Here is an 11,831-nt window from a genome sequence, read left to right on the forward strand (position 1 = left end):
AAACAGAGAGTTAAAGAAAACAAAGGCGAGCGCCCCGCGCCCCCGCTCCCGCCGGCTGCCGGAGCCGCCCCGGTTCGGGGAGCGCCGGGGGGCCGCCCGCGCCCCGCCGTCTCCCATTGGCTCCGCCGCCGCTCATTTGCATACCGCCGTCTATTAAAGGCCGTGCGGAGGCGCGGAGGGGCGCAGACGGCGGTGGAGGGTGCGGGGAGCTGCGACCCGCGTACTGCGCATCACCCCCCCGCCCTCCCCGGGTACCGCGTATCAGCATCAGCAGCATCACCCCGGACCGCGCCGTCGGGCCGAGCCCCGCGCAAGTGCCATGAGCCCCCTGCGGCTGCTGGCCGTCGCCTGCCTGCTGGCCCTGTCCCGCTGCAAGACGGTGAGGTACCGCACCGACGAGGAGGGAGCGCCGGGCACGGTGATCGGTACGCTGGCCGACGAGATGCCGGTGAAGGCGCCGGGGGAGATGAGCTTCCGCCTGATGCGGCAGTTCAGCAACAGCTCGCTGGTGCGGGTGCGGGAGGAGGACGGGCAGCTGAGCATCGGTGAAGCGGGGCTGGACCGGGAGCGGCTGTGCGGGCAGGCCCCCCAGTGCGTCCTGGCCTTCGACGTGGTGAGCTGCTGGCGGGAGCGCTACCGGCTGGTGCACGTGGAGCTGGAGGTGCGTGACATCAACGACAATGCACCACGCTTCCCCCGTGCCCAGATGGCGCTGGAGGTGTCAGAGAGCGCCGCACCGGGCACCCGCCTCCCACTGGAGGTAGCTGTGGATGAGGACGTGGGCTCCAACTCCATCCAGAGCTTCCAGGTCTCTCTCAACAGCCACTTTGGTGTGGAGGCGCAGACGCGGGCAGATGGGGCACGATGTGCTGACCTGGTGCTGCTCCAGGAGCTGGACCGGGAACGCCAGCCCTCCTACACGCTGGAGCTGGTGGCCAAGGATGGTGGTAGCCCGGCACGCTCGGGCACAGCCACCGTGCATGTCCGTGTCCTCGATGCCAATGACAACAGCCCTGCCTTCGCCCAGAGCTCGGTCACAGTTGAGCTGCCTGAGGACGCACCACCCGGCTCCCTACTGCTCGATCTAGATGCTGCTGACCCCGATGAGGGCCCCAACGGCGAGGTGGTCTACACCTTCGGCAGCCAGGTGCCCCCTGAGGCACGGCGGCTCTTTCGCCTCGACCCACGCTCGGGCCGCCTCACATTGGAGGCCACCGTGGACTACGAGCGCACCCGCACCTACGAGCTGGATGTGCGAGCCCAGGACCGTGGCGCCAGCCCCCGCGCTGCCACCTGCACCGTCATCGTGCGCCTCACCGACGTCAATGACAATGCGCCACGCATCAGCATCAGTGCCCTCCGTGGTGCCGCCAGTGCCGCCGGCGTGGCCTATGTCAGTGAGGCAGCGGCCAGTGAGAGCTTCGTGGCCCTCGTCAGTGCCTCAGACCGTGACTCAGGTGCCAATGGGCAGGTGCGCTGCAGCCTCCGTGGCCATGACCACTTTGCCCTGCAGCGTGCCTATGAAGACAGCTACATGATCGTCACCACGGCGGCGCTGGACCGCGAACGCATCCCCGAGTACAACCTCACCGTGGTGGCCGAGGACCTGGGCTCACCGCCCTTCAAGACCGTTCGCCAGTACACAGTGCGGGTGAGCGATGAGAATGACAATGCACCACTCTTTGCCAAGCCCCTCTATGAGGTGGCCGTGCCAGAAAACAACCCCCCGGGTGCCTACATCACCACCGTGGTGGCCCGTGACCCCGATCTTGGCCACAACGGTAAGGTCACCTACCGGCTCCTGGAGACCCAAGTCATGGGAGCCCCCATCTCCACCTACGTCTCAGTGGACCCTGCCACTGGGGCCATCTATGCCCTCAGGACATTCAACTATGAGATCCTCAAGCAGTTGGACCTGAGGATCCAGGCCACTGACGGTGGGTCCCCACAGCTCTCCAGCAGCACCCTTGTCAAAGTGAGGATGGTGGACCAGAACGACAACCCTCCCGTCATTATCCACCCAGTGCTCACCAATGGGACAGTGGAAATCGGCGTGTCCAGCAAGACCTCCCGTGACTCCCTGGTAGCCCAGATCAAAGCTCGAGATGCAGATGATGGAGCCAATGCTGAGCTCACCTTTGCCTTCCTGGAAGAGCCCCAGCAGGACCTTTTCACCATCAATCCAAGTACTGGGGACATTGTGCTGAGGGGAGACCTCTCTGAAGAGCTGGGGCAGCTGTTCAAGGTCATCCTCACTGTGACAGACAACGGCAGACCTCCTCTGGCCACGACCGCCACAGTCAACTTCCTGGTGACCGCCACTGCTCCTTCCAGTATCCAGGGCATAGCCAAGCCCAGCTCCTGGGAAGGAAAGGCTTTGCAGTGGGACATCCCTCTGATCGTGATCATCGTTCTGGCGGGCAGCTGCACCCTCCTCCTGGTGGCTATAATCACCATTGCCACCACCTGCAACAGGCGCAAGAAGGGGAACGAGATCAAAAACAACGCTTCCTTGAAGGAGCCGATAGACATCTCCCACCTGGAGAAGGGCCGGCAGGAGGAGGGCAGCCAGAGGGGGAATGTGTTTGAGGTACGAACCTTTCCCAGCAAAACCTCTTTCACCAGCCCCGATCCTTCTCCAGCTGCCGAAGAGATCTCCACTGCTGAGAGCGGCAGCGACAGCGCTTGCCTCTACGAGGGTCAGAAGAGGCTCAGAGGACCGAGTGGGGAGGTAAGGTCCTGCTGTGGGGAAGGGTGTCGGAGGGTGGGGAGGGAGTCTTGGAGGATGTGAATTGGAGAGATGTGGTTCTGATGTCGATTTATCTTTCACTGCTTCCCCTCTCACCTCTCCTTTGATTCCCTCCACCCCACCCCAGCAGGGTTTCGCTGCTGCTCCAAGCTACGGCAAGGAGGCTGCTCCCCCCGTGGCCATTTGGAAGGGGCACTCGTTCAACACCATCTCCGGCCGAGAGGCAGAGAAGTTCAGTGGCAAAGACAGCGGCAAAGGCGACAGTGATTTTAATGACAGCGACTCAGATATCAGCGGAGATGCCCTGAAGAAAGATCTCATCACGCACATGCAGAACGGTAAGGGCTCAGCCCCTGCTCCCGGCTGGCCCCGCTGGATGGACGGACACGGGGATGGGGAGGTGGATGGAGGGACCCATCCCTGGGGCATGGTGGTTAGGCAGGGCAGCTGGAGGGGGAAACCTGAGGCTGCGTGACTCAGACCGCCCGTCTCTTTGCAGCAGGCTGCTAGATGCTGGTTCCTTCACCCAGCACAAATTAGCAGATGCTGGAAGTACTGTAGGATTGGGGTTTTTTCCCTCCCCAAAAAGCTTCCCTTAAAGTTAGGATTGTGAGGACTGTCCCTAGCAAAACAACATAACCTTCTCCAGCGTGGTTTTGTGTTGTGCTGTAGAGCATCGCCTCTCGACTCCCACTGACAGTGCATTGAGTCATCCCATGACTGATAACTCCGAGGATTATGAATGATGTGGATTTATTCCTGCAGTAACGACAGGTTTCTCCTCTCTCTCTCTCTCTCTCTCTCTCTTTAGGTCTGTGGGCATGCACGGCCGAGTGCAAGATCCTGGGCCACTCGGACCGCTGCTGGAGCCCCTCTTGCGGCCGAGCCAACCCTCACCCCTCTCCCCATCCTTCAGCACCCCTCTCCACCTTCTGCAAGAGCACATCCTTGCCCAGGGATCCCCTTCGCAGGGACAACTTTTATCAAGCCCAGCTGCCCAAAACGGTGGGGCTTCAGAGCGTCTACGAGAAAGTGCTGCACAGGGACTTTGACCGGACGATCACGCTGCTCTCCCCACCGCGTCCCGCGCGGCTCCCCGACCTGCAGGAGATCGGGGTGCCCCTCTACCCGGCCCCCTCGACCAGATACCTGAGTTCCCAGACTGACACGGCTGAGAAAGCGTAGCCCAACGCTGCCCGAGTTACACATGTCCCTGCACGCACACGACTAGGTCACTCCCGAGAGCCTTTAAGTTATTGACCAGATCCAGTGTCGTCCGTGTAAATATGCAAGATGTGCCTTAAAAATGAAGTCGTTGGGAAAGATTTCCAATCACGTCAGTACTGTTTGATATTTGCAAACAAACAAAACAAAATTGTTTGTAGTTAATGTAATTTTTATGAAATGTGCAGTATTTAAATCTTTTTTTTCATGTTTTCTACATTGGGTTTTTTTTTTTTCTTTCGGTTCACCCATGGCTTGCCATTTTTTGTAGTGTTTTTAACCTGTACATTGTGTAATGTAATGTTTGTACATAATGAAAATTGGTTCTATTTTTATACAATAAAAGCTTAAAAAATGGGAATTCTTGCCAAAGGAACTGTCTGAAAGACACAATTAATAATAATTAATTATAGTATCCTGAATATGTAGAACCTTGTAAGGGAAATTCCTCTTTCACAGTGTAATAATAACCTAAGCAACCCAGTGTGCTGAGAAGTTTTGCCTTGCCAAATGTGACTTGTATTTCTTGAGTCTGTGGTCAACTTAAATGTTATTTAATTGCCTTTGGTTCCTGTAATCTGTGTCACTGATAAACACTAATAAAGGTTTTGTGATGTGTTGGAGGGATCTGTTTGTGGATTTCGTGCTTCTGAGCGTAGAGGTCTTCACAGGTCAGCAAAAGTATTTTGTGGAGAGAAATGCAAAGGGGAGGAGCGTGAACGATGCTACTTTTAATCTCGCCCATCGTTCATCTCCTCCAGCAATACCTCACTGGAGGTTTAGCTCGAGAAATTTTAACGACGGGTGGGAGGGAGGGCTATGTGACAGAGCTGACCTTTGCTTTTCACTACCTGGTCTGAGCTCTTCCAGCCCCATCCTTCGCTGGTGGGAGGGGGGTGTAATTTTAGTGAAAGAAATGAAACTATGGCCGTCAACTGAAGTGTTCCGGCTGCGCAAATACCTTTGCATTGGCAGCCGCTCGAGCGCTTCGCTTGCTGATCTGGCTGAGATGTCGATCTGAGTCAAGCTGCACAGGTTCGTGCTTGTGTGTTTATCCCTTGCCAAGGCAGCTTTGCTAAAGGACAGTAACTTGCATTTTTGTGCGTGTATTTATTCACCAAGAAAAAAGATAGGTTTATATTTGTGCATAAACCAGAGAAAGAATAGTTGTTGATTATGTTGAGATTGCCTATGCTACATATTTTGCCTCCTAGAAATGACAAAGGCCTGGGAAAAAAAAATCATCTAGAGCTTCGAAATTCCCTCCCCTCAAGGTTTCAAGTTAAAAGCAGCTCTCAAATCCTTCTGCTGAAATGAGGTATAGAATAGCATTGAATGAAACAAACTAAGCATGAGCATTTCTTCCTGTGTTCAAAAAAATTTGTTTATAACAGAGCTAACACTTGTATTGGAGTTTTAGTATTGGATTGAACTTTTCCAAAAGGAAGAACTGCTACTCACTTGGAGTATATAATTTTGCATTGTGTACAATCCTGAAATTTGCACATGACAAAGCTTTTGGTTTTTATCTTGAATTCTTCAATTATATGCTTAATTACTATGGTACATATATCTAGAAGACGACTTATAAAGAAAATATAAAGCCTTCTTTGACATAAACAAGGCCCTAATAGACTTTGTGTCTCAAAACGTAAGTAGAAAACAGTATCCCACCTGCGTGGCCATTAACCAACAAAAATTCCCTTTCTTCTCGCCCTTCTTCCAGCATTCCCAAGCCCACGTCGCAAGAATGACAGAGCCTGACCAAGTTTTCACACACACACACAGGCTGAGTTTTAACGGGGGCTTCATAAAAGCCGCTGCGTGAAGATTTGTGGTGGGCAGAGAGCTTCAGAGGCTGTTCTTGAAGGGAATTGAAAGCAAGCTGATGCAAGACTCAGCTGGGAAGCAACGTCTGCTTTTATGGTTGGGAAAATAGATGAGCGTTGCCGGCGATTCGTCTAAACCCAGTAGTAAAAACCATGATGTATCTAGTGAACTAAGAGGGACGCCTTGGTTAAATTTAGAGCCGAAGTTGGTGCGGAAGGGTGGGTGCTGAGGAGGAAGGCTGGGAGCCTCCCTGCCGGCTAATCATCAGTGATGCAGAGCAGCAAGCCCGCCTGTGAAGTAATTAGTCATAACTCTGAACACGGGGAGGGGAAAGGCTCTCCGTCAAAAAAAAAAGCAGGGCAGTCTCATAAGCTGTTTCATACTTATCTGGTTTGAATGTCCGGGTTACGTACTGCAAGAGCTCCGCAGGAGGTCCTTCGGTTCCCTGGGGGGAGGCTGGTGGGAGGTGACCACAGCCGAAGGGCAGTTTGTTGCTTTGGGTTGAGGTGCCGAATTCCCTCTGTTGCCTGCAACAGAGCCTGTGCGCTCCTACGGGTGGGTCGAGGCTCTTTGCTGCCTAACCAGGAGTTCGGGCCACCCCAATGTGAAGCAGTCTTGAAATGGGGGGGGGAGGAAACAAAGTCACCTGTTCCTGTTCTCAAAGCAGTTTTCAGCAGCAAACAGCTACAGTCTCGTTGGGGTCTGGAATCTGTCTGTTCTGGGGTCCTATGTGCTGCTAGTTAAATGTGGGATCCGTTCACCAGGATAAGTTCAGCATTTAAATCTGAGCCAGTCACTTTGCAGGGACTAGTGGAAAGATACGGACCTCTTCTAAGAGCGCCTCGTCTTGGCTTGGAGACAGGTAATGGGGACAGCTCAGGTGCATCACTGAAGCTCCTGGTTTCCCCTTTGGCTGTAAGGGCAAGGGGCAGCAGCCCAGACTCCTTTAACTTTTAGACACCTAAAACTGGGTGAGGGAAATCCCTGTGCTCCATCAGTTAATAGCACACATCATCTGAAGCACAGATGAGTAGAGAGGAGAGCCCAAGGCTTAGCTCCTGGACAAGGCACCTTGAAGCAAACGTTTGCTTCATCAATGCTATTTCACTGTGTATGATGTCCTAGTTTTTTTTCTTTTATTTTCAATTAACATAACTGAGATTTTGGCTAACATACTTCACAAATTAATGCAGACCTATCAATGAAATTCCATTTATTTGCCAAGCACAGCATGGCATCAGCCCTGTGTCATGTGCCAGGGAAGAGACCGTGTGGCCACGCAACTTCTCAGTTGTGGAGAACTGTTCTCTCCTGCCTGCCTTTCCCTGGCTCAGAGGGTAGAGGTGAGGAGGGGGAACAGGTACACGAGACCGGTGACAGCATTCTTTCACTGAGCTGGCATTAATTCCATGACCCAAACCGGCTACAGCAGCTGAAGATCACAAAAGCCCTAACACCGCGCTTGAGCCTGCTCCTGCAGAAGTCTCTGGTAGTTACCTATGATGGAGCAAAGCACCCTCAGCTCCCTTCACAGTCAGTGGAGAGAAATAGGGACTTTTTGGACACAAATCATCTCCCCTTGAACCAGCCAGCTAAAATAGGTCTGGTATATCGCACTGAGAAGTTCCCCATCCTTCCCTGCATGCAGCCTGCGGTGGCTGTAGGTGTTTGCACTGTGGACATCCAACAACTACTGAAACGTATCTCACGCCATGTGCTTTCAAACACTGCCAGGTAGTTTGCTGGTAGCAATGGCCATGAGACCATCTGATCTGAGCATACTGGCGGTGTGGCAAAATGAGGGAGCTATAACGAAAATCATCTAGATGAAGGTGAAGATACCTAGTAGCATCAGCAGCATCAAGCCAGGCCATTGGAGACCAGCAGACTCACAACCAGGTGCCAGTGTCCAATTTTTTTGGCATCAGGGGAGAGAACTAAAACACAGAAGTAGGTAATTCCCACAGCTTCTTTTCCATGTGTGCCTGCACAGCCATGAAGATGTACCCAGGATACACAGGAGTGATGCTACAGCAGCACAGCCATGAAATGCCTTGTCTCCTGAGTGCCACAGAGATGTTCTGTGACTGTGGGCTTGCAACTGCCACCCTGGAGACCTTGGGCAGATATCCAAAACTGTTTTAACTGTTAAGAAACTAAACTCATTTTCCCAAAGTCGAGTCTGTTTTGCCTGTGACAGTAATTGGTAAGTGATCTCTATATTTATCTTGACCCATGAGCTTTTTCATGTGATTTTTCTCCCCCTGTCCTGTTGAGGATGGGGAGTGAGTGAGCAGCTGGGTGGGAGTCTGGCTGCTGGCCAGGGTGATCCCACCACATACATCAAGGAAACAAGATCCCAGAGATGCCTTCTGTGCTGCTTTAGCCAAAAAAAAAATTAAAGTCAAATTCCCACTGACCTGGTCTCCAAGGGAGACCTTATTGCTCTCTACAACTACCTGAAAGGAGGTTGTAGACAGGTGGGCGTTGGTGTCTTCTCACAATTTACAACCAATAGGACAAGAGGAAACGGCATCAAGTTGCACCAGGGGAGGTTTAGGTTAGACATTAGGAAAAAATTCTACATTGAAAGAGTTATCAAAGACAGGCTGCCCAGGGAAGTGGTAGAATCGCCATCCTTGGATGTATTTAAAAGTCATCTAGATATGGTGCTCAGGGACATGGTTTAGAGGTGGTCCTGGTAGAGTTAGATGACGGTTGGACCTGACGATCTTAAAGGTCTTTTCCACACATAATGATTCTATGATTCTCTCCTGTGCCTCTGGAATGCCTTCAAGGATATTTTATGTTTAATGATGTGTGATGGAGTCAAACACCACCATGAGGTGCCTAATTCTGGTTTCTGCAGTGCCTGCTCTAGATGCAGGACTCCCAGTAATATGGGGTGGCAGCACTCATGCTTGTAAGTGGATATGACTGTGACCTCTGGGATGGGGGTTTAATCCTGTGATCTCAACACCTGTGAGAGATGCTCAGAAAATGCTGCCTGGACCAGGCCCTGAAGGCAGAGAGACACCAGGGTGGGATTCAGCTGAAGATTCAGACAGATGTACCTTTTGTGACCAAAGGGTAAATGTCTACAAGCACAGTAGGCATCTACAGTCCTGTGGCTGACAATAAGGCCTGGTGAGGGGGATCTAGAGAGCTGCCTGGCTCATCTCACAGTAGGTACCTGCATTTGCTTAGCAAAATCATTCTCCAGTCTCCCATAATTGCATTGACTACCTTGTCATCATATATGACAGCAAATTAAGCACCTGCCTTACACAAAGAGTTACAGAACAGAATTATAGAATCGTTTAGGTTGGACAAAAGCTTTAAGATCGTCAAGTCCAACCATTAACCTAGCACTGCTAAGTCCACCACTAAACCGTGTCCCTTAGTGCCACATCTACACGTCTTTTAAATACCTTCAGGGATGATGACCCAGCCACTTCCCACTTCCAATGACGTTTGGCCCTGCAGCTCTCTTCCAGGCAGCCTCTGACCACCCTCACAGCCCAGCTCCTGGGACTCTTTGCCCACCTGCCTGCTAACCGTAGCATTCTGCCAGGGTGGTGAGCCCTGGCCCTGCCTGGGTTGGTTGCTCTGCAGATGGTCACTGTAACCCCAGCCATGTGCTCCATCCCCTTGGGATGGGGCAGCTCACCAAACCAGGACCAGCCCAAAGTGCCCTGCAGACAAGACCTCCTTTTCCCCACGTGCTCTGTGTAGAAATACTCCTTATGGTTAGAGCAAAATGGGTCAGGGGTGACTTGAATCTGGTCCTTCAAGAAGAGGGGACTTTTGCCGGAGGTCATCAGAGGACATGATGCTGAACAACTCTGTAAAACTCCATCAGAGGGACAGAGGGACAGAGAGACAGAAAGAGAAGAAGAAAGGGCAACAGCTTCCTGCCTTCATCCAGAAAACTCTTATCCTTCCCAATCACAGTGAGAGGAAGACAAAAAAAGCAGGGAGTTTGGGGGGACAGGAGAGAGGGACCCACATGACGTGGGACTATGCTGTCTAGAGACTGCAAACACACAATGGTTTTGGAGGACAATCCCCAATAAAATAGCCAATTTCATTTACTTACAGAGGATCCTCAGCTTAAGTCATCCTCTCTTTTCATTCAAAACATGTCCACTGGATTTGGAAGAAATTCAAGAATCTTGACCTTCCAAAAATCCTACAGCAGGCACTAAAAGCAGGTTTACCGGACAATTAGCTAGAGAATCGCATGAAGAGGCACCTCCACAGATCAAGATCTTAAAATTGCTTTTGCCTACAAATTTGCTATTGCCTGAATATCCATGTGGGACAACAGTGCGTTTGGCATGTGACCCCCTGAGAGGGGGCATCCCATCCCCAGCTCTTTGCTGCAGCTCATGGACAATAATTTACCGCAGTCTCCTCCTTCCCCAGAGTTTAATTTCTGCTCTAGCAAAGACGTTCCTCCTCCCTCCCTTGGGAGCTAGACCACTTCAGGGACGGGTTTCAGCCGGGACTGGCAGCCTGCTGTGACCTTTGCCTGTTTGAGTAATGCTCAGTAATGAGAGATCTGAGACGCCCCTGAACACACCGTTTGGCAGGATGTTAATTAAAACAGAGTAGCGCTACCTCTACCGTTCACAGAGCCGTAGCTCATAGCAGAGAAGGTAAAGGAACACGTTCAAGGCCACACATCACATCTCTGAGAGAGCTGGGAGTAAATCCAAGTGCTTTTTGTTTACATATAAGCATACAATTTGTCATATAGGATGAATCCCCGGCCAAGACCAGCTGGATGCACCAGAGACCGGTGGTATAGGAAGGTAGAAAAAATGCTTCCAATCACTTCACTTGAAAGGGAAGGAGCATCCTGCCTCTACCCGCTTTCACCCACACCAGCAGCAAACCATCACTATCCAAATCGCCTTTGTAAAGGTCCCCGCGGTCCCTCGCTCTCCTGTCAGATGACAACAAAGAGGTTCAGTCTGCTGCTTTCAAGTTCGTGGCTGCTTTGGGCCCCAGGACGACTGGGGTTCTGCTTTGTTTTACCACCCTGGTGTGACCTGGGTTTTCTTAGAAGTTATTTATTTTTATTTATTTAACTGTGTAAACTGATTATCCATGTAACAACTTTAATCAATTATCTGTGGCAAAAAACTTCTCTGCAACTTAATTAGCAAAGTTCTTCCCTGACCTAGCAATATCTGATTGCATCATATAAGAGCTTAACTTTGAAATGGCAACACAGTTCATTAAAAATAACTAATAGCTGCAGGGTTTAAAGATGTAAATGTTCATTTTCTTAATGAGAAAAAAAAGGGCATGCAGACTCTACCTGTCTATATTCATTATACTGTGTCCACATGGGATGACTCACATTTGCAAAACTCAAGTTTAATTAACATGCTTATTTTTACAATGATATTTCTCATTATAATAAATTAAATGTTTAAACAGCCAGTGCAAACATTTTGATCCAAGACAAAAATGCTTGCACAGTGCTAGTTTAAGCATTTAATTTATTATAATCCTTTCCATAACAAATGCCTTAGAAGTTGATTTTTTCGCTGTGAAAGGCTATTAGTATTATTTCCTCTGGTAATGTTTAATCCAAGACAATCAAAATGTAAGGCGTGAACAAAATTGGACTGGAAGCAATGATGATAAATGAGATAGTGGAAGAATCTGCCTCCGCCGGTAACTGCGCTGGAGCCTGCAGCTGGTGCCAGCTCTGCGGCGAAGCTGCACCCTGGCAGGCCGCGTTGTCATTAGGAGCTCATACACAAATTAATCAAAGCGCATCCACTAATCCAAAGCGCGTTTGTTCCCCGAGAGCGGTTACCCCGACCCTATCCTCCGCCTTCCGTATCCCATGGCGGGGGGGTCTTCCCGAAGGGCATCTTCCAGTCGGAGTTGGCTTTCTTTTAAACCAACCCTCCGACACCTCCCGGCTGGGGAAAGGGGATGGATGTGGTTCCTGATCGAGAGGGGGGGGCAAAGCCCCCGGGGACCCCCGCTGCCGGTGGGACCACCC

The 11,831-nt window shown here is 51.2% G+C and overlaps 1 protein-coding gene across 1 annotated transcript; it reads left to right on the forward strand.

Moving 5' to 3' along the window:
• Nucleotides 1–319: 319 nt before the first annotated feature.
• On the forward strand, nucleotides 320–3,934 carry PCDH8 (protocadherin 8; the record flags this gene model as incomplete). Its single annotated transcript, XM_082499445.1, has 3 exons — nucleotides 320–2,731; nucleotides 2,877–3,087; nucleotides 3,561–3,934. The coding sequence occupies 3 exons, from the start codon at nucleotides 320–322 to the stop codon at nucleotides 3,932–3,934; spliced, it is 2,997 nt and encodes a 998-aa protein (XP_082355571.1).
• Nucleotides 3,935–11,831: the final 7,897 nt, after the last annotated feature.

This window comes from Vanellus vanellus (assembly GCF_965231255.1).
Source record: "Vanellus vanellus genome assembly, chromosome: 1".
NCBI classification, from domain to species: Eukaryota; Metazoa; Chordata; class Aves; order Charadriiformes; family Charadriidae; genus Vanellus; species Vanellus vanellus.